This window comes from Pempheris klunzingeri, chromosome 12 (assembly GCF_042242105.1).
Source record: "Pempheris klunzingeri isolate RE-2024b chromosome 12, fPemKlu1.hap1, whole genome shotgun sequence".
NCBI classification, from domain to species: Eukaryota; Metazoa; Chordata; class Actinopteri; order Acropomatiformes; family Pempheridae; genus Pempheris; species Pempheris klunzingeri.
The window spans coordinates 9,071,902-9,095,260 of NC_092023.1; the positions used below are offsets into that span (position 1 = coordinate 9,071,902).

At 40.3% G+C, this 23,359-nt stretch overlaps 1 protein-coding gene across 2 annotated transcripts in view; it reads left to right on the forward strand.

Moving 5' to 3' along the window:
* The window catches only part of ccser2a (coiled-coil serine-rich protein 2a), a 47,886-nt gene that overhangs the window by 10,282 nt on the left and 14,245 nt on the right, over positions 1-23,359 (forward strand). For both annotated transcript variants that reach the window (XM_070841416.1, XM_070841417.1), the window contains exons 2-8: positions 3,473-4,956; positions 5,047-5,258; positions 14,424-14,517; positions 17,499-17,607; positions 17,725-17,905; positions 20,005-20,070; positions 20,235-20,354. In XM_070841416.1, coding sequence (XP_070697517.1) covers positions 3,516-4,956; positions 5,047-5,258; positions 14,424-14,517; positions 17,499-17,607; positions 17,725-17,905; positions 20,005-20,070; positions 20,235-20,354 — 2,223 coding nt within the window. In that variant the 5' untranslated portion in view covers positions 3,473-3,515. The remainder of the gene's footprint in view (positions 1-3,472; positions 4,957-5,046; positions 5,259-14,423; positions 14,518-17,498; positions 17,608-17,724; positions 17,906-20,004; positions 20,071-20,234; positions 20,355-23,359) is intronic.

A 23,359-nucleotide genomic window follows, 5' to 3' on the forward strand; every position in this document is an offset into this window, starting at 1 on the left:
GATTTTATTTGTTATTTCATATGCAGTGCAGAGCCATAGCAGGCAAATCGTTGGCCTTGGTTAACATGGGGTTTAGTGCAGGCCTTGTGCCTGATGTTAGTGAGGCTCTGGGATATTTATTTACAGTGCTATACTCTGGGGGGGGAGGGGCAGGCTTTCAGATATGAACGTTTGACAGATGGTCTGCAAGGTTTACTGCCCTACCTTTGAATGTGTGTCACTCAGTTAGGATCTTGTTGCTGTATTTGTGATCCTCTTGAGCTGACCCGTGTCTTTGTACTAGTATTAAGAATAAGGCTGGGTATCAGTCATATTGTGGTTATTGCACTGAGCGACAGAGCCAGTAATTTGCTCAAATGCTTGGTCAGGCTCTGTGTCTTGTATTCTGATTCCTTGACAAGATATTTACTGATTGAAATAATCATTTTGTGAGAAAGTGTCTATGCAGGCAGAGCACTGCAGAGTTGTTTATGTTCAGAACAGTTGCACACTGATTAAGTTTGGCTTATTTCGTTTTTTACTAGAGAAATTTGTTTGGACTCAGCAATCTAAGATAATTTAAAGCCTTGTTTTTGCATCGGTATCAAAGCAGGTATTGTATAGGCAGCAGTATCGAAAAATCCATACAGGCAATACCCAGCTTTAGACCAGGGCTGTAATGATGTGACGTTAGTTTGCTACTGATTTTCAATTAGGAAAAAAGCTCTGTTTACAGTGGAATACAGCAGCTCTCAGCCGATTTACCCAGGCACCATGTTTTACATGTTTTTTGCTTAAATGTAGAGAAAGTTATTTTATATCAATGTAAACGGAAAATTTTGAGATCTAATGACATCTCTCTTGCATACCAATCAGTTCTTTGGATTTCTATTTTAGAGTGCACCTAAGAGTAACTTTCATATTTCTCCTATTAGTTACTGTTGCAGTTAATACGAAGTTGAGACCTCATCATTAGAGTATTGCTTTTCATTGACTGTACCTCTGTATATCCGATAATTACACCAAAAACTGTAATAAGACAAGGATATAAGCTGTGGATATGGGACTTCTACTTAAGGAAGTAGAAGACAAATTGAATTAAAAAATCAGCACTGCAGACAGATTTGGCCGATGAGTGAGATGACCCAGATGAATGAACATTTACCTCAGCAGTGTGTGGATTCGCCGCTGGTTAATAGTGATCTGCCACACTAGATATGAATGAAACATGAGAGGTTCTGGGGCAATTGACAGTAGCGAAAACCCGTAATCGAATTGCTATCATTAAACACACATAGACACACACAGCCACCACCCTCTCCCCGGGGCAAAGAGGCTTTGGTTGCCCTGCCTGCACACGCTGACCTGATTTCATGTGTGTGTGTGTAACTGTGTGTTTTTGTGTTTTTATCCATGTGTGTTTATGAAGCAGATTAGGATGGTGGCATAGCCAGACACTGCTGTGGCAGTTGTGAGTGTGTCTCTTTGATTGTAGACACGTGTGTCTTTGCATGGGAATGTGGGGCAGTGTGGTACAGAGTTTTTTCCAGAATGGGACGCCCACATTGTAACACAACACCCCTCCCCCCATCCCTTCAAAAGTTGAGTGGATTATTGCTCCTGTATCTTCCTTTGTGTCTTTGTGCCAGTTTATCAAAGGATTCACTCACATGGGAGAAACTGCTTGATCTACTGTGTGGCACAATAATACAGCAGTCATTTCTTAAAGCTTAATTAGTCTTTGTGAATTATAATATTACTTGATGCGCTAATAGGTTATTTTCCATTGGGGTCAAATCTGCAGACAGTTTTTGGTCAGTGCTTTGCTCCCTCATGCAGATGGGTTACTTTCTGGTAACTGCACCAGCCATCTGGAATTGCAGTTACTTTTCTATTCATGATCTTCCAGCACTAGACAGATGGATGCAACATGCAGGTGCACCACCAACACATGTACACTTGTCACATGGCTGATTAGAATTGAATTAATTTAACAATGAGTGAAGGGAAGCGGGCCTGAGTTCTCCCTCCAATGGCTTTACATGCTGTACATCCTCCATTCACTATTCACAGTATGCTGGCCACCTTCCCAGCACTGGTTTTCCCTTGTCCCCCAGGCGTCGTCTATCCGTTTGCCCATTCTTTTGTTAGACAGGCATGTTGGCGCCATAACCCACAAAACCAGTGCAGGTTACAGGTCAAGTCAAATTTTCTTTATATAGTTTGAAATCGCAAATCACAATTTGCCTCAGTGGGTTTTACAGTCTGTACTATGTACAACACTCTCCAAGAGGCCTCAGGAAGAATAACAGAGGAGGGATCCCTCCCCCAGGACATACTAACATGAAGTAAATGTCCCGTGTACAGAACAGACTAACAAAATCACAGTATATACAAATTGCTATGTATGTACAATTTCTGATACATATACATTATAGAATATTATTGAGGAATGTAGATCCAGTAGGACACAAACAACCTTAGGTGCCAAACAGACCAGAGCTATCTGGCCTCCACTCCAACGTGGAAACCTTGAGGAGTACAAAGAAAGATAGAAACAGAAAAAGAGCTACAGAGAGAGCTTGAAAGAGAGGGGAAAAGAAACTCATACAACATGGAGGCTTGTGGGAACAGAGACAAAAACAGATGGCTAGAGAAATGAAGCAGTTTTTAGCAAGTTAACAGTTTATCCTTGTCAGTAGGACATACATGGATAAGCCATATCATACGAGAAACTCCTAATTTTTCATTAACTTCTTTCCAATATTTAATGTAACATTTACAGATCATAAAAAACGCAAGTCACAAGTACTTGTAGTACAAGTACTACAATTAGGTTTAAAGAAATTTACCATGTGTGATTGAAATTTGTGGTTGTTAAGCTGTGTACTAGTTGCATACAGACACAGACTCATTTAGCTTTTACATTTCTCACATGACCATGTGAAAGCATCAAGGCAGACTTGCCATGACAAAGTCTCAAGTCACCCTGTAAGCTTGCCAGATTAATACCTAATGCTCCTTAGAGTCAGCGATCTTTGAAAAGGAGACAGGCATGCAACCGCAGCAGCAGGTGGACAGGACGAACCTTAGTATTATTGCGGTATCATTACAGATAATTATAATGCTATTACAGATAAGGATGTATGTGGCTTGTGTGTCTGATTGCATTTGCTAACAGCTCAACTATTTGATTTCACTCTTGTCTTTCCCTCAACCTGTAATGGAACTGTTCATAATAGTGGTGTTGTCATCAACAGCAAAAAAAAGTCACTATGCTATATTACCCACTAAACGTCAGCTAATGGCATTTCGTATCTCCTGCATTAGGTATTACTAGAAAAGCTGCACAGTGTGGCAGTTGTTGGCATTAACAAACAGTTTTAAACGACTGAATCCCCCAATAAAGCTGTTTGTCTATGTCTTAAGTCTAATCCTGTGTGCTTTAATTTATTAATTGCTTATTCTCTCTTTCTGTCTGTTCTTTCCTCAGTTGTGTGTAATTCCATGCTTCTCCATGCCTTTGTTGGCATCTAATGGAGGAAAAAGCACCCATCAGGTCTGCCATGGTGTCCAGACTGCCTAAGTTCGGTGGACGCTCCTCGACTGGTGGTGCTAGCACTTTGTCCAATGGTTCCACACAGCCAGCCACCCCTACCCAGGATGGTAAGACCAGTCCCCCAGGAGCACGCCCAAATGGCGTGATCTGTGCTTCTCCTTTTTCCCTGAAATGGAAGAGAGATGAGGGGATGACCCCCGTAGGCCCCACCAACCCCACCAGTACTGGGGATGGAGGTGAAGAAAACACTCAGACACAGTTTGCCTCTTTGGCAAAAGAAGTAAAGAATGGGTCTCCAGCGACTCCCAAGATGCGGAGGTCAGGTTCTTTGATGGTTGCTGTCTCCAGTCCTAAGGCCATCCCTAAGCAATCCTTGAAGATGAGTCCCAAAGTAGGGACCAAGCTGAACCAAAGCCCACTGAATGGATGTCCTAAAATGGGCCATAATGGCTCCAGCATTCCTGCTCGAACAGGGTCAGAGTCTCGCCTTGTGCGGCCAAGGTTAGGCTCTAGCTCTCCCAGAAGCAGCTCTCAAGACAGCCTGTCCCAGTCCAATGACAGCCTAAAAACCTTGGCACTGGACAACATGGTGCGCTCAAACAGCTTCACTCACTTCAAGCAGATTCCTTCGCCTACCAGTCAGCCAATGACACGTTCCTTCTCCTTTAACCGGGCTGTGGAGCTAGCCAAGCCTCTGGCAAACACTCAGCTCCGGCCTCCTCGGAGTAGTTTCCTCAAACCCCCTCAGCTGAGCAATGGAAGAATAGGTTTAGGACTCGGAAGCCTGAATGGCAGCCTTGGAGGACTTGGTGGACTTCAGTACAGTAGAACTCCTCCAGCTGCCTCCTCTCTACCCACCCTCTCGATTCCTCAAGCACCTACAACTCCCAGCGCTCTGAGGAAGCCTCTGCTCCCCAGTTGTCTGACCAAGTCATTGGGCACCGGTGGGGGGTCTTTGGGCTACAGGCTAACTCGATCTGGGCAGGCCAAGCAGCAGAAACCTCTTTTTCCGGGTAGGGTCAAGGGAGATATCAGACCTTCAGCTGCCCCTGAATGTGGAGAGCTATTAGGGATAGCAGTAGACACAGAGTTGAGTGGAGAGGCTAACAAAGCAGACTCTCACAGTGACAGTGATGGAAGCTCTGGAGATGGAAGAACAAAAGAAGAAGGAAATTGTGTGCCTAGGCAGAGCTCTGGCCAGATAGCAGGTGAAACTCTGGAGGACATGTCCTTATCTTCCGCCTCATCTCTAGACAGAGGTGACATCAGTGAAGAGTTTCTAGATGACTTTTACAGTGTGGGAGATGTGCTCAGTGATGGGGACTGTCCTGACAACAGGAAAACTGGCAGCAGTACTCAAACCCGCCTACACAGCTTTCTCAATGAGACCCTTGACTGGGACTCTATGGATCTGGAAGGTACGAAACTGATCTGAAAGGAAATTCAACTACATTTTTGTATTACATTCGTGTCCGTTGTTCAGCCTTGTGTTTATTTATCTTCTGCAGGCCACAAAGAAGACAGCCCCATGCAAGACTCACAGGGGCCTCTGGTGCTGTCTCCAGAGCGGAGTGAATTCCTTCAAGCTTCATCTGTGGAGCTCTCGCCCTCCAACAGCTCTGGTGGAACCTACATGTGGGACGAAGATGGTCTTGAGCCCCTTGGCGCGCCTAGGACACATGCATGTGACAGCTATGATGACTCAGAGCTCAACAGCATCGTGAGTCCCAGTTTTCAGCAATTTTGTACAGTGCAAAAAAAACATAACCTTTGCTAATTTGTCCTAAAATCTGCTCTTTCTTAAAACAGCTTTGCCATTAGTGCATTTCTTCCCACTACTGTTTTGGATTTCTAGAAAGAAATAGGTAGCATCGCAAATTCACTTGTATCAAGAAAATAACAGCATTCAAGAAAATTCCTCAGGCAAAAAACAAAAATGAACTTAATATGAGATACAACCTTTCTCAGTTTGGAGTCTGCCAGATTAATATTCTCCAATTTGACAATGATGATGAAAATGATGAAATTATTTGTAGTTAAATCAGATAATAGTTTAAATTTTAATATGTTTTGAATTATAACTCCTCAATTGTCTACATAAAACTGATAAGGAATAAGAATTCCTAGTTTTAGGGCCTGCCAACAAACCCTCATGCACTCTTTTCTGCTTTATGCCAACTGGCAGATTACTCTGTAGCATATTTTAGAAAAGAGAAGGGGTTGAGAGCAGCCAAAGCCCTTTAGCAATGATACTAAAGCTAAAAACTTGGAAAACACATAAAGCTCTTGCAGCTTAAACTGATTGATAGTTGGCAAAGAATTGGCTTGTGTGACAAGAAAGTGGGTTCATTTCCAAGTACAGTAGTTTTTTCTAAGTGGAAGAGAGTTGAAAGAACTGTAAAGGTTATGACTCCTTAACAGTGGTCTGATGCACATCAATTCCTCAAACATGTCCATGGGCACTGCAGACAAGTGGTCAAGGATCAGCTCAAAAGACTTCTGAATTTCTCTACCCTGTAGCAAAATTATTGCTTGCCCTATAGTACAGCTATTATCTATTACTACACATTTATTGTATATTTATCTGAAAAAAATGGAAATATCCAGTATCACGCGACTTTCTCTTTTGTTTGTGATTTGGAAATCTCAAATGTTTTAGAGTTGGTCCTTTTAAAGTCTAGTCAAAGACTAATAACAACTTCAGGCATTTATAGCATGACACTGTAAGTACCTTAGTCCAATCATCATTTCCACTTTTAAATAATCACTTTCCTTTTTATAAATAGGGATTAAACAAGCAGAACAAAGGCTAAAAAGGAAAACAAGATTGTTTAGAGTTTCTTGCCATGGCCTCTCTCTCCCTGAGAGGAATGCTGACCTGGCCACCAACTGTGTGTTAATTGCATTGCTGGCCTTGCTTTGGCTCTCTGTATTTGTGAACCAAGGCACCTGATCTCAGGAATGTGCTAAAAGCTTAAAATGAGCTGGATTAGAAATTATATAATAAGCTTTGTGTGTTAACTATTTTTACCATGTGATATCGACACAAGCTTAAAGTCACTGAAAATGTAATGCGTAATCTCACAATAAGGGATCCGTAGCAACTGCCAAAGCGCTGTGTGTGTGTGTGTGTGTGTGTGTGTGTGTGTGTGTGCGCGTGCGTGCGTGTGTGCGGTGTACTTGCTCTGTTTGTGCTCTATGTGTTCACTCCTGTCGTCAGTACAATCACACGTGCCTTAGCCATGTGTATCTGATTAAGAGTCATTCAGCATGTCTTAAGGAGTGTGTGTGTGTGTGAGTGTGTACTTGATCAGTTAAGATGTACAGTGGGTACGGAAAATATTCAGACCCCTTCACTTTTTCCACATTTTGTTATGTTACAGCCTTATTCCAAAGTGGATTAAATTCTTTTTTTTCCTCATCAATCTACACACAATACCCCATAATGACAAAGTGAAAAAAGTTTTTTAGAAATTTTTGCAAATGTATTAAAAATAAAAAACTGAAATATCATATGTACATAAGTATTCGCACCCTTTATTCAGTACTTTGTTGAGGCACCTTTGGCAGCGATTACAGCCTCAAGTCTTCTTGGGTATGATGCTACAAGCCCAAGCTTCTTCTAGATTGGGCAATTTTAATCAGTCCTAGAAGAAGCATACCCTACTGATAGTGCCACACAGGATCCCAAACTGTTCAGTAGTAGGAGATGCTCCTCACATGAACTGACTGCAGTTCTGCAGTCGTTGCTGTACATGATAATATCATGTTATTAAGTAATTGAAGTAATGGTGTAAAATGTTATTCTGTTCTATTGTGTTTAACTAGAGGATGTGTGTTTCTTGTCAGTGTAACTGTCAAACAAAGTTTACAGGGAAAAGTCTGAAGACCATGAGTCCAAGACACTAACTGGAGGCTGTTTTTGCATCAGTGGCAGCTGTCGTTCCCGCCCTTGTCCAGAGGGAGAAACCCAACACCACTAGAAATCTGTGGAGAAATGAATGAATGCATGTTTTGCAGCTTGTGTATAACTGTCTCATGAAACATGAAGAGAAAATATTCCCATTACCATATGTTAAATGGCTGCCAAAGTAATCTTGAGTATGGTCACATCACACCACTCAATGCAGCCTTACTCCGTCTGAACATATGCATTGTTGGCAATAACATCTCTTTGTGAGGTACAAAGCTCTGGTCAGAGTAGAGGGGAATTGTGCCAGTCACTGCTGTAAGAGAGGGAAAAGTCTGATAGTGGATGTTGAGTGAGTGGGAGCTAGAGAGGGGGAAAAAAAAAACAAGTAAAGAGCAAAGTGGTAGAGCCAGAAAGAGAGAGAGACTTGGTGGCTGATTGCTGATGTGTGAAGATCAGCTCTGTGGGGAATCTGCCTTTGAGAAATTCAACTGAGCTATTTGATTAGAGGAAATGGGCCCACTTACTGTAATTGGATGCACTGAGCACTTTCTATCCCACCCCTTTTTCTGCTATTTCCTTTCCATCTGTTTGCGTCTCTCTCTTACTCAATATTCCCTTGTTCACTGAGTAAATCGTTCCTCATAACGAGCAGAAGAAAACCACAAATATAAACCCGTCACAAAGCCCTTTCCAAAATGATGAGTAGTTCTTTTGGATTCATCCTGCATAATCTGTGTGGTCTGTAATGACGAAGCTGAGGCATCAAACAATGTGTATCACAATTTGTTAGTTAAAGCTTCTTTCCTATTGTCAAAGGCTGTAAAGCATGTGAAAAGCCTCCTGCTCTGAACTAGATCCTGGAGAAAAAGATGTGCAGGGTAATTAGGCCCAATCATAATGACATATAAAAAGGTAAGGCGTGCAATCACTGCATTAAGCGTTAATGTGACCAAAGCTCTCTCTCCCTTCTTGATGATTTTGTCACACTGCAGTGCCGTGCTCAGCCCACTTGGAGGCACTGTACATTCTCTAGACAACATGATATGCGTGTGCTGGTTTGTGTACCCCAGTATATACATGTATGGCTCTATCTGCATTCGTGTGCCTCTGCAAAGTCGAGGAGTGGGCATCATGAGCTGATAATAACAATCCCATGATGCATCGTGCAGCTTCGTACAGTACCAGCTTTGCAAAATTGGCATTGTGAAATGGACTTCCCACAGTGCCTGTTAATGTTTACTGGGCCTCAGAGCAATTTATCATACAGTGCAACAGGGCAGAATTTGTATTTAAATGGTTGAAGTATTTTGGAGTACTTGAGATGACTTATTTCATTCTGTCAGGCAACTCACAAGCAATCATAAATGCATGGAATAAGGGGAGGAGAGGATGCTATTTATTTGTGAGTGGACATAATAATAGCAACACATTTGCAGTGCGCTACAGTCCTGTGCAGTGGCTCTGCAATACACATAACCTCTGTTTAGCTTGCAATCAGCTTTTGTTGAAACTGTTTTACAAGGATGGAAGTTGTTGTTGTTTGGTTGTGGTTGTTTCTTGTTTGGATTGCTTTATTGTGAAGAATAGCTAATAATTTATCCCTTCCTGTATCTGTCTCTCAATGCAAAGATTTACCAAACATTAGCTCCACCTTGGATATATTAAGAATTATAAAATTGAATAAAATATACTATGTTGGTCGAATCAACACATCTCTACCACCTCAAATATAGTATGCATTGCAGGGTTTTTATCTTGTATTGCATTGCCTTGTCAGGTGCCAGGTTTCATCTTTGTGTGAACTTCATGGTCACATTTAAATGGATACGTAGAGAATCAAATGAAGCTTTATGGTACATTTTGGGTTAGATCCGTTTCTTTAAGAAGTGTGCTGTTGATTTCATTATGCATGTGTTGTCTTGTGTTTCTCTCCTGAGAAGAAATATTTCCCTTTGATTTACAGCCTAGCGTCTCTCCTTGCAGCATAAACGTTGCATGGAGAACGCCTGAATGTTTCCCTTTTGTCTCTTATAATTCTTCTTGAATAGCTGGTTATTTAGCAGTTTTTTGTCTCTCCTGTTGATATCTGCTCTGTGTTGTCTTCTTCTCCCGTTCTTTCTGTTTCTGTTTTCCAACCAAACACTTGCTGGTTCTGTAATCCTTTGCTTTCTCCCTTCGCTTCCTCAAAGCTGCAGAGTTACCGCTGCCTCTTATCCCTGATTTATTTATTTTGCCTCTAATTTTAGGCTTTTGTGGAGCCAGGTTGAGACAGGTCAATTCATTAAGGTTTAAATGAGTGAGGTGCTTAAGCTTTTTGTCTGCAGAGTGCTTAGCCATTTATGGTGCATGTTGCCAGTGGACCAGCTTTACTGTTGCATTAATGAGGCTTATAGCTCACCTGCTTCTGTTTGTCTTGATTTTTAAATTGACTGCAGAAGCCCTTTAAGGTAAACAATGTTTTTCGTGCAGCTGTTTTGGTGCACTCAGTGCTTTCAGCAGAGACAATCACACACACACACACACACGTTTTTTCTACTTAGCTTTTGTGGTCTGAGTCATTCCCAAAATTACAGCCTATACTTCCGTCATTATCGATCATTACTCCCTTTAGTTTCTGACCACAGTGACTTATTTTATCACACAACATGACCATGTTGCCATTTGTTTAACCAGCTTGTCTCTCAGTCTTAAATTGACTGCGTGTTGCTCCTTCCCTCTGTGAAAGATAAAAGCAATAACATATTAGCTGATTGGCAAGATAAAAGCAAAACCACTTCTACTGACAAGATTTGGTTGAGTGAGTATAATATGTTTATAGACTGTATTTTACTTGCAGCCACATGATTGGGCATGGCATTCACAGTCCACACAGCGCATCAGTCTGACATTGTACTGTAACAACATCAGCTTATTATTGTTTAAATATTTTGGAATGAACATCAAATGAGAGCATTTTAACTCAATTTTTGAGTGTGGTCTCTAACTATAGTTTCATTTTAGACTGGAGTAACAAATCATGTTTTTTTTAAAATCCTGGATTAAAATCCTGGAGTCAGCTCCTACATGAGTTAAAGGAGGTTTAACAAAACAAAGATGGCAGGTGTAGCATTTGTGTTGTCTTGAGACAGTTGTTTTATTTTTCACCTTGTTAAAAAAGACTAATTGAGCTTTTCCACCATCAAAATATCACTTTTTATATCCACACATAATACATTAATACATAATACTTTTTTTCAGGTCAAAGGTGCTGCAGTACACAAATGTACCGGAACCTATGTACCGGAAAGTAGATTACATTTCTAAGCAAAAGTTAGCATTTCACTATGCTACATTTCATTTGTAATCTATAATTGTTACAGCAATTGGGTTTTCAGAAGCCTGTACTGACATCTGAAGCACTCTCAGATTTGTTAATCTCATTCCACATCATGTCCAATTTAACTTGCAGTGTTCTCATTTCCTTTTCATGCTCCTTCATGATATTTTACATTTTGCTGATGTAATTCAGTATCTAGTCTTTCATGGATAGTAGGTCTTCTTACTGATGATTCACAGTGATACCAGCTCTGTCCATTTCGCTAAGGCTTGGAAGACAGCTGGAGAGACTGTTAAGTACAGTAGACAGCCAGATGTGAACAGATGAAAGAGAAACTTTGACAGGAGAGAAGGAGATCTACCTATAGTGTTTTAGAATTTTAATTGAATGTGAACCAAATGTAGTTTTAAATTCTAAACGAAAATATATTATTTCTATAGATCTTTTTTTTTCTGGAGATTTATATCATTGGCAAACACAGTTACCCTGCTTGTTTTACATTTCTATATCTTACAGATGAGCAAAACTGCAAAATAATAACATAGATAAATGAAACATATCAGGCAAAAAGGTCCCAATACTTCACTCTCTCAAAAGACATCCTTAAATTCAAACTGAGCAAATAGGTAACTGTGTACAATATATTTTTTAAAGCAATACACAACAAAATGAGACAAATTGTAAACAGTAACCACACCTTACCACATGTTTAACTTAACAAACATACTCTTTTCAAACTTCACTCAAACAGTGCACTGTGTACACAGCACAGAAACCTGAGCTGCCTGTTTATTTGGCATTGAGTGAAAATATATAAATAATGTTGGCACCGTCTGTTTTTATCGTGAAGGTCTGTTTCTTCACGAGGAAGATTTGTTTTCTTTATGTCACTATATACTTGGCCACATAAACGCAGAGGGCACATATTTTGTTTCCTGTCAACAATATGTACATCTTGAGGGCCAGAGGAAAAGGGGAAAAAAAGATTAGGTGTAGAAAAACCGACATCTGATTGGAGGGTTCTCTAACTCTAGGTTGCTCTTTGTGCCACTGCCAGCAGTTATTAAACTATTTTATTCAGATAACCTCCTACGCGCTGCCTCTGATTGTTTGCCTGTGCATAGCGTAACTCAACAGACATAAACTGTCAGAAAGAAGAATGGGTTTAGAATGGATATTTCCATTTGTAGCGCTATTCTTGTTTCCTTGTCAAATGTGGAGAAGGAAATAATCCAACTTGAAGCATAACAATAATAAAATCTAGAATAATAGTACCAGCAGCAACAAGTGATGCGATTGTTTTTTATATTACGATTTTCTGCTATTCTGTATTTTTCTGTATGACCCCGTTTGATGGCATTCTTTGGATGTTTGGACTCCCACGACCTTTATATTTCTCAAACACTCAGGGCTCAAAGTGGACACCTGATTAATCCTGACAAAAGTCAATGGGACAAATAAGACACAAGAGATGCTATTACATACTCCATACACACACAGACAGCAACACCAGCTGAGCACTTTTGCCCCCAAACCCAGTCCACTTCTATGTGAAGACGCGCGTTAGCTGTCATGTAGTATTTCAGTATTTTTCAGGCCATTGTTTCGGAAAGTATCTAACCTTCAAAAAACTAATGACTAACTAATGAAAAGTACTGTGATGAAAAGAGCAGCTTACTTTGTGGACGACACGTACAGTCCTTCCAAAAACTTTTTTCTTTTTAACACATTGATTATGTCTGTCTGTCTGTCTGTCTTACCTAATGCTGAATTATGTGGGGTTTTTTTTAAGTTGTTTGATTGAGCTGAAAATGAGCTGCCTACTTTGCCTTTTTGGCAGATTGTGTGGCATGATGCTAATTTACATTCAGCCCACAAAAAAACCCAATTTCTACCAGAGATTTCACGAGGATACATTCAAAGAAAGGAATGGGTTGAATTAAGGTTTCTGTAATGAGCGTTTATGACGCTTTGCAAGTTTGATCTGCAGAGATCCAGATCATTTGAGGGTAAACTGTCAGAGTTCAGCCTCAAACTTTCCCCGTGATTTTGAAGGTTTTAATCAGCGTTTGATCCAGCCGTGTTTGTTGGAAGATTCAGCTGATGTCACGGTGGGAGCGGAGCGTGTGCCATGAAACAGAGTGTGTTGAAAGATCCTCCTTTGGCTGTTGCAACTTCTGAGTGCTTCTAATGCTGCAGGGTTTGGATTGATGTGGCACCTCTGGGTGTCGAAGATGGAGTCAAAATGTGCATGTCATGTGTCAAATTCATATACTGCCACAATTCAAATCATTATTTCTTAGTGAGAACATGCACAGCAGCTACAGTTTAATTGGCTCAAAGCTGCTGTTCAGATGCATTTTAATAATAGTTCATAGCAACTATTGACAAATCTGAGGGAGCAGGCATTTCTTGCCAAAGAGAGCTTCCCTCCCAGTAAATCTGCTCATGGTGATATTCGATGTATCAAATATTTGTCTGACCGAAAGTTTTAAAATCTTTATAATCAGCATGTGGAAACCTGAGACAGGTTGCTTTGGATAGGACTCTTCAAACAACAAAGATTCCACCCACATCGTGGTTGATAGTATTTGGGGAACAGCAGCAGTTGCCTATGTTTTGTTTATTCTATTTCCTTCGTTATTCCCTCTTCATTAGGCCTGAAATACGGCGTTCCAGTCAGTTATAGTGCAACACATGAGACTTTCTATAATGAGTAATTTTATGCTTGTGTCTTCTAGTCAAAGCCCTGTCAATTTAGTTTCGTGAAGCACAAAATTGCCTTGAAAAATAAAGCTTTGAACTATTGATTCATTCCTTTGCTTTTAGGTACGCTTTGAATTATTCGGTTGGCAGCGGTGTAGCAGTCAGACTAACTGCATATTTTGAAGCCGTTAAGAATTATTTTTTTTTTTCCAAATGCCTGTCCTGCTGTCTGTGTCTTGACTTATAGAATAGTCTGCTGTTGTAGCTGTCGGATGGACAGAATCCTGTGAAACAGTATTACAAACTAAAGTAATTAATAGTGCTTTATAAATTGTTATTTTCAATTTAATCAGTTACAGGGAATGAAAATACATATTAATATTTACATAACAAAGAACATTATTAAACAAATGTCATAATACAATTTAAAATCACCATCCATAATAATTGCAAGTGCACAGCATAGTACTACTGGTGCATTGCAACAAAATGCAGCTTTGCCGCTGTTGGAAGACATTGCGAGTGCCAGACCAAGGAAGGAACAGAAGGATCCTGATTTATGTCAAAACAAGATTTAAAAGGGATATGTGAACATTTCTATCTAATTGGAGGAGATTTATTTATTGTATTATACAAACAATTTCAAAATGTGTCACACAAAAATATGCTTTAAATGCTTTATAAACTGCAGGCAAAAGCCACATCTCAATATATGTGCTACATATATATGTAGCTACTAATATATGTGCTATGAGTTACATGTATCTGGTCCATGATGCCCAGCTATTGCTGTCCCAGCAGTTGGTCTACAGAGAAATAAAACATTTTTGCCCAGAGGCAAAATGATATAATGACTCTAATGCATTCATAATGTGCCTGTAATGTGCCTGTAATGCTATCTAATGCCTAACAATGAAGTTAGTGTCACCTGTGATTTTTGTGGTTTTCAGGATATCCTGAATAACCTGGACCCCCCGGGAAATGGAGAGTTGGACGATGATGACCTCATGCTGGATGTTGACCTCCCAGAGGATGGCTTGCATGGTCAGCACACACAGACGCAGACAGACACACATATACACACATAACACTTTTCGTAATTGCAGTTTTTCTACATAGGGTTTAAATTTGCGAGGTTATTCAATGGCCATGACAAAAGTTTCAGTTTCACTAGCTGCCGGCCGTCCAATATTTTTGTAGAGGCGAACACCTCCAGCAAAATTGTTCTTATCATAATTGTAAATTAATGCATAACCAAGGTCTGAGCATTCTATTCCCAGCAATATCCTTTTATGGCATATAATGGTTTGAATAAATTGAATCCTACCTTGCTGTGGGAGAAATTTGCCTCTGCAACATCCATTAAAATATTTTAATGGACACCTTGTTGTCTATTATGCACTGTTACACTTTTAATACTTGGTTGCTTAAGAGTTACTAAATTAGAGCTCCACCACTGCCACACAACTGGCCTTGAATGACAGCTAGGCTGCTGACTTAGAGAAGTATTCAGCCAGCTGTCTGGCTCTGCGTATATGAACAGATGGACACACACTTGGGTATCGTACTAACACAACTACAGTGCATATACAGGCTCAGTAGGACACAAACATTTGATTGCTTTGATAAGAGCAGTATAGTGTTTGCATGATTAATTTAATACCTTACTATTCCCACTCCTACTCTGATATCATATCTATTTAAGTTTTTTTCTGGAAGCCATTTTCGCTTTGTAAATGTAATCAATTACCAATCAGTAAAATGGCTTCTTTGTAGGTGATAAAGGGAATCAGGTCACAGTATTACCACATAACAATAGTGTTGACAACGCTATTATGGATTCATCAAATAGTGTGTGTCATATATACGAGAGGGAAAGAAGGGTTAAGGAATAATGACCTCATCTTCCATGACATATAATGAATTCTAGGAAGTACATTTTTCTTTGTCAGTCACGAGGTCACGAGGCTAGCCATTGATGTCTGATGTGTTTGATGCACTAGTTTAAAGTGGAAGTGGTCTGATGCTGATAGGCTTTGTATGTACAAACAGTCTTCCCTTCAGCACCACAAAATGTAATATGCAGAGGACACTTGTGCTTCCATGTACACAAAGAAGCATAATGGGTGGACACAATCACATACATCAATGCACATATTCAAACATTGTATACAGACTTTACAATGCAGTTTAATGTTACAGCCCTGCAGTAAATTCTACCTTTTATGAAAGTCATAATGTTCAGCTTTTGTTGAAACTGCTTTAGAGAGGTGTCGATTCAACTTTATGGTCTTTTTGGATTGTCATGCTGTTGAACTGTGTTCTGCTACAGAAAGGTGTTTATAATGTTAAGTCTACACTCAGTGATAAAACCACAGCCTTCAAAATGACCATAAAGATGAATCTACAGCTCTATAAAAAAAAAAACAACCATCATGAATATAGGATTTATTGCAGGCCTGTTGTATTAGATTACAGTAGTTTTAGCTAGGTGTACTTAATAAACTTTCAGCTGGGCTTACATTATTGTGGCAGCTTCACACGCCTGATGCCATTCTTTAGTCTGTAAACAGTGATCTCCTTGTTTTTGAGAGAAGCAGACAGACAGACAGACAGACAGAGAGAGAGAGGGAGAGGAATGTTCACTCCGAAGGAATGTGAATTGGAGTGTTGTCCCTCCCTACTCCTTTTTGGGAAGCAGCCATATTTATAGCACACGATGTCACTGCTAGAGCTACTGTCATGAGATGCAGAGTGAAAGCAAGACAGGCTGATGTGTCCAGTTAGAGCCAGCCCACAGGGCAGGCCCTAAGTAATGGGGTAGGGAAGGGTGTTTCCTCTTTCCCAAAGACACCCTGACTCTGCCACAAAACAGGAAGAGGGGAAGGGGAGAAGAGGAGTTTAAAATAAAGGGAAGAGTAGAAGGGGCCTGGTGTAGTATTTTCATCCAGTTGTCGGGTCCATGACAGGAGAAAGGCCACAGCTTTTCTGCCTTGCCTGCCTCAGCTGGTGACTTCCTTGCTTGGACCCAAACCAGTTACCTCAGCTGCTCTCCCACCACCAAGACCACAGTCATCTCTCCCCGGCTCCGGTTCCTAGGGAGTTCCCAGAAAAACAAGGCTGTCAACAAAGACAGAAGCTGGGAGTAAGGTTGGCTTTCTCTATCTGGCCCTTTAACTGCTCACCAGCTGACTGGCCTTCAGAGTCATTTCTCTCCACTCTCTGTCTGAGTTTCTCTGCCTTTATGGATTTTTTTTCCAAGTTGGAATATATTCTGGTTGTATTACTTTTTAGAAGACTTTTTTTGAGTTGAAAAGGAGGTATTGGGTGCACTCAAGTTTCCTGGAATGTAATAGTTCACAACGAAACTGGCAGCCCGCTACTGTGCTATGTGGTGACACTCAGGGTGAGGAATTTTAACCACCGCTGCTTCATTCCTTAGATTAGGTGTTTCTCCTTTTTCTCTCAGTCCAAAGACTATTCTGTATGTAGAAAGTCAAGGGTCCTTTTGATTTCCTGGGGGTCGCGCTCTGTTAGTTGTCAATTTTGTTGCGGTCACAGTTCATTTCACAGCTATATGCTATTGAGTGCTGCCAAATACTTCCTCTTTGAAAATGAAATGGCAAATGTGACACTGTGTGTGTGTGTGTGTCTTTGCATTTGATGGTTGAGGCAGTTGAGAGAAATAGAGAATGAGATGCATCAGATCATGATTTAAATGCAGATATTCTAGAACAGAGTATTTGAAATACTCAAAGCAGTTTTCACTCAAAAAATATGAAAAAACGACTTATTTTGTGTGTGTGTGCATGTATGTGTGTGCCTCAGAGTGGTAATAGAAGACAGAAATGGGCAGAGAAAAATAGAGAAAAACAAATTCTAACCTTTACAGAAAACTGCTTATCTGCAACCACAAACATGTTCTGGCTTTACTTCAACAAATAACAGCAACTGCTCTTTTATGCTTTTTATTTTCTGAAAGTTGTGAGCTGTGGCTCACTGTGCTCTAATTTCTTCTTGTATAGACACTGACAGGACGTCCCACATGGAGCGCTCAGAGAGGGCGGGTCGGCAGGGGCAGAGGCGCAAACAACACCGCTGGAGTGGACCAGATCACTTCTACAATGATAGCAGGTTTTTCAGATCTGAAGGATTAGACATTGTTGCCAGAAAATATGAAAAAAGTAGAAATATAAAAGTAAAAAATCAATAAAGCCAACATACTTCTCTCTCTGGCTATTTGTCTCTCAGAGCCAATGTCTTCCAGCACTATGATGGCATCAAGGCTTCAAGGATCTCTTCACGCCCGGTCGCCTCTGAAGGCAGGCAGCATGGCTACATGGCGGTGCTGGATGAACTCACACTCGAACACATGGCCGAGGACTGCAGCTCGCTCAAAAACCAGCTGCTCAGGCTCAAAACATTACTACAGGTTTGACCCATCTTTGCAAAAAGCTGTTAATGAACAAAAACATAATGTTTGCATGTGCCAAAATGTGCACACACTCAACAGTACAAACATGCACGTACATACCGTGCTAAAGGGAGGCAACACATACACATCTTAGATAGGTACATGCACCAAACACATGTACAGTATGTGTTGAGAATGCACTGTTCAATGACAGAAAACGAATCGTTCTAATGCTGCATCATTCGTTGAATCTCATTCATTATCTGTACCGTCTATGCTGGAGGGGCTGGATCCAATCCCAGCTGACGTCAGGCGAGAGGCAGGGTACACCCAGGACTTATCAACAGTCAATTACTGGGCTGGCACATAGAGACTGTCAAATATTCATGCTCACACACTCAGAAATGTACCTGGAACCTTCTTGTTGTGGGGCAACAGTGTTGTCTTTTTAAGTTATTAAATGCTCTTGGTCTCCTCTTTAAACGCACAGCATGTGATTTGTGTTTGTGCTGACATGTTTGAACGTATATTTCTCTATCGGTTTGTCAGTCTGAGAAATTCTTTCAGTGGGAAGTAGAGAGGGTGGCAGGGGAAGCGAAGAGAGAAATGAAAGATGTCAGCTATAGAGATGTGCACCTAGATATCAGCTGAATACAAAAACCCCACACTCTAATAAATAAACACACTACCCCATCTAAGCAATTCCTGAAATCCACAGAAGCACAAGCACTTCACAATCCGTAAAATGAAATTATCTTGTATGTCTTGACTCAACTTCCCCTCTACAGCATAAAATTGATATTTGCATTTGCATTTAAATCAAATGTCTCCCTCAGTGTTCGTTGTTCTCACTGCAGTTAGTCAAATGCTTTAGCTGTATAGCCTCAAGAGGGAAAATATTTCTGTTGGCCCATTAGTAAGTGTTCTTAATTGTGTTTTTTTTTTTTTTAGTAGTGATGTTGAGCTCCAGGCAATGACTTCAAAATGAGCTGCAAGCCTTGTTTGAATCCTAATTGATCTTTGCTTTATTGTGCTAACAGTCAGAAAACCGACTCTGTTTACACACGCTGATTCTAACTCAATTAAACGACCTGACCTGAATGCGGAGCAGTACTGTTGATATGGAATTTGTATTTCAAGTAACTGGCCAAATATTTATCATTAACAATTTGATAAGTTTCCACAAAATGAGAATATAATTGATTTTATATTGTTTCAAACATTTGCTTGTTAGGACTCTTCTTTTTCTTTTTTCTTTTTAAATTTCAAGTTATTGTAAATTGAATACAATTTTGTGACTCTTGGCAGGATGACATATGCAGTGTCAAGGCATAGAGTTGGGCTCTAATAACCTATAATTGGCATTTGTCATTATTTGTGATATTTTAGTCACTTTATACTTTAGGGTAGGGTATTTGAAGAGGGGTTATATGAGGCACTCATCTATAGTTAGTGTATTACTTAGTGTATATCTTTTCCACCTGATATTGTCACCACTTTACGTTGCCATCAGACAGGCCTTTCTGACAGAAATGAAGCCGTTCTTCACTTGCCTTTAAGGTACTATTGACAATAACAGTAATTTTTCATTGTGGAACACAGGAATTCACTGTGTTGCCATTGCCTCAATCAATGAACTAACATGATAGTTTGGGTCGAAACTAACTGTTAAAAACACCAAAATCACACAATAACACAAGCAAGTGAAATGACTAACTATGGATAAGTCCTGCATACAACCCCACTTCAAATCATCTCAGCTATCCCTTTAATCAAGCAGTCATTGGGAAAATGATTACAAAATGTGTTGAACTCACAAGATAAAATCTGGACCTGCAGCCTCTAAAGTCAGGAAATTGTTTTTGTACTCGATACATGTACTAAATACATGCTTTGAATGGTCAAAAACATACTCGGCAACTCTGCCTCAGGTAACAGTAGTTCCTTACAGTTCAGGGTTGGCAGAGTATATGTGCTAAACAGTAAACTTATTCGACCGTAGTGAAATTTTGCTCGCGACTCCTGCCTCAGGCTATTGTCATTGATCCAGCTCACTGTGTATTCTGTGTCTGTATGTGTGCTCGCACGTGTGTACGTTTGTGTTTGTTTGTTTCCAGCTTGAGGATACAGACTCTCCAGCAGATGGTCCTGAGGAAATTGAAGACAATACCACTGCATCACAAGTAAGAAACTTTACTTTAGGTTTACAGAGGTGATTGATGGGATATGCGGTGCGGTTATTTATATGTGTGTGTGTGTGTGTGTGTGTGTGTGTGCACATATTATTTTTCTCCATTTTCTAAATGAGATGGTCCACTCAGTGTACTGTATGTGTGTTTATTTTCAGTTGGGGGAGCTGATTAAGGAAGTGCAGGTGCTAAGAGAGGAGCTCAGGAGTAGGGACAAGACCATTGCTCAGCTGACATTGCAGTGTCAAGAGCTACAACAACATCAGCGTGAAAAAATGGTGAGTTGGTGTGAACTGGAGTGATAAAAGTGAAAAGTCTGAAAAGGGGACTGTATACAATATAGGGGGAAATTTAGTTACAGTGTAAACATTCAATTTTCAGGAATACATTGCTAAACTGAACTGAACTAAACAGATGCTGAATGAACAAACAAACTGAATAGATAGGTTTGACAGTGCCTGGCAAAACATTACATTACATCAACAAACATTACATTATTATTTGCTGGGAGCCCGTTTGCAAATTTTACTTTAGGCTTTAACTCTAGCTCTGGCATTACACCTCACAGCTGATCTTTTCGTTAAGGTGCAGTACAGTGCTGAGTTAGGTCTGCAGTTGATGTCTGTTTGATTTTTTTTTTAGTAGTAGTATTGAGTATAGTATTTTAATCATCAGTGAAATACGACACAGACAAGATCGTTGCTGAGAGGATTGGCAGCTTTCACAAATCACAGATTTACCTCAAACAACAGCAACTAATGCCAGCCTTTATTCTTAGACCCTTGGCAGGCATGCATTTGCAACAGTGAAATGACAAGATGGAGAGACAGAATTGCAATATGAGACTGAGCGCAAACATATATGAAGAATGTGAACTTGGACTTTATGTTACCTCAAAAGAATGTATATTTGCTGTTGCAAAGAGTTGTTATCAAGGAACTCCAGTGTAGGAAAAATAGCAGCATTGTAGTTAACATTATAGAAAACATTCTACGTGAAGTATCTACCAGTTAAAATATTCATATAACAGTATTACAGTATTACTGTTATATTCATAACAGTGGTGACGCTTACCACTGACAGAAAGTAAATCATCGAAACTCAAACAGTGTGAATGTCAGTGCAACTTATCAGTACAGGCTCATCTATAGTTGTGTATTCAGGGATCTAGGCGCGTGTTTCTGGAGAATGTACAAATGAGGCTATATAGCCTCCAGTGCTTCTGTTTACTTATTGCTTTCATGTAGCTTTCATGTGTTGCAAGCCTATATCTCCACTTCTGGTAGTTCACCTCCTTGACACCAGTTATCTTCAGAGATCTGAGGTTGTTAAGCTTGTCTGGGTACTACTACTGCTTTCCATCGTCTTTTGTTTACATTATTCTAGGTTTAACAGATCATACAAAGAGAAAGCATGAAAAGAAGACAGGATCAATTATTTTCTATAAACAGGACCAACGTGTGCTTTGTAGTATATTGAGGGAGACTGATAAAAACACAAAGTGTGGAAGGCAAGTGATACACATGCAGATGCACTGTTCAGCATTCTAGTGATCAGTGAAGACGCCCTGCACCCTTCCTCGTAGGTGGGAGTTCAGTTTGTGCTCAGCATGTTGCTGGACTCCCACATGCACTGCAGTGTGTTTACAACTGTGGCACTGAAGTGTGTGTACGACACGGTTACGACTGCCTACTAATAACCTCTGTTCTGTTCACTTTTAGCTGGCTCCATACCCTCTCTAACATTCATTAGTGTCTTGACCAGGCTCCCTTGTTAGCCAAACAGCCATATGCTTGGCTGACATTATTCAAATCTCTGCCGTATCGAGAAATACCAAAATGTCAAAGCAAGGCCTTGTCCGCCAGCCTCCCTGCCGCATGCTATCCCTCCAATTAGAATTAACACCCACCCACAGCAGGTTCCTCGCTCCAGCACAATATTGCTGCACCCTCATCGTCAAGCAAAGACAGTAATAAAAGGCTGGGGCATATTTTCAGTTCAGTGCCTGACATTAATAAATGTAAGAGTGAAGATGTTAGAAGAAGCAGAATGAAAATAAGAGGCAAATATTTGCTCTGCTGACTCTCTGTAGAAGCACTACATGTGCACCTGAAATTTGGGTTAGAGGAGTGCTGAAGAGGGTTTGTGTTCACTTGGTCTCTGAGGCAGTGCAGGACTGAACAATGTTGAGGTGAAAACAACAAACACATCAGCCTTGGATCAGTTTAAAGAGCTGATGAACCCTGATTTTTTGACAATACAACACTACAATAACAAGTAGAAAAAACATCATTACAGAGTCTGTGAAGATTTTCAGTCAGCTGGTTCATACGATATCTAAAGTTTAGAAAGTCAAAGACTACTGGACCTGCCGTCCTTGAAATTGGTTAAGAGATAATATTGCAGTTGGTAAAGAGTCAGTCAGGTAAACGGAGGGAGGTGAAGTGTTACAGATAAACTGCTGAGAGGCAGAAGGGGGGAACACTTGACCAAATTGAACATAATGGAGTAATGAGAAAACAATACAGGAGCCGTGTGTGGCAATTTCTTTCAGTATACTGTTTCAGTGTTTGAGTGTGGGCGTGTGTGTGTGTGTGTGTGTGTTTGTTCTTGTGATTACTACTTACTGAGCACTGAAATAAGTTTTTAACCAACAGAGTAAGGACATTTTTGGGAAGTAAGGTCCTCGCAACTTCAAAGGACTATTTTAAGGTTAAGGTTAGAATCATGTTTTGGTTGGGGTTATGCATTTAGTTGTGTTAGTTAAGATTAGGATAAGGGGCTGGGAAATACAGTGTGTCAATAAGGATCCTCACAAATATAGAACATTAAAGTACAAGGATGTGTTTGTGTGGCTGAGAGGAGAGAATGGGAGAGAAAATGAAATAATGGGAGAGAAGAAAGTGGACTTATCAAAGATTTCTCAGTCTTACATGACAGGATTCAGTTTTGGATGCTGCTTCCAGCCATAGAAGCAGACTGCTCATGATTATGCACTCATCTTGTTTGCGTTTCAGCTTGTTTAGCTTTGGGTTTTCACCAAGGCTGCCAAACACAAGCAAGTTCTTGCGGATTCTGCCACAGTCTTTAGAGCCAAGTACAAGTTGCTCTGCTATTTATCCATGTGTATGAGAGAAGATATGAGATTTAGTTTTAAAAGCTTCCAAAAATGCTCCCAAACAGAAGACTAAACAAACTGGTTCTCAATCAACTTCCTGGAGGGAATGTGGAGAAATGATGGCGGATCATGCCCATGTTTTCTGGACCTGTCCCTCTATCCGGA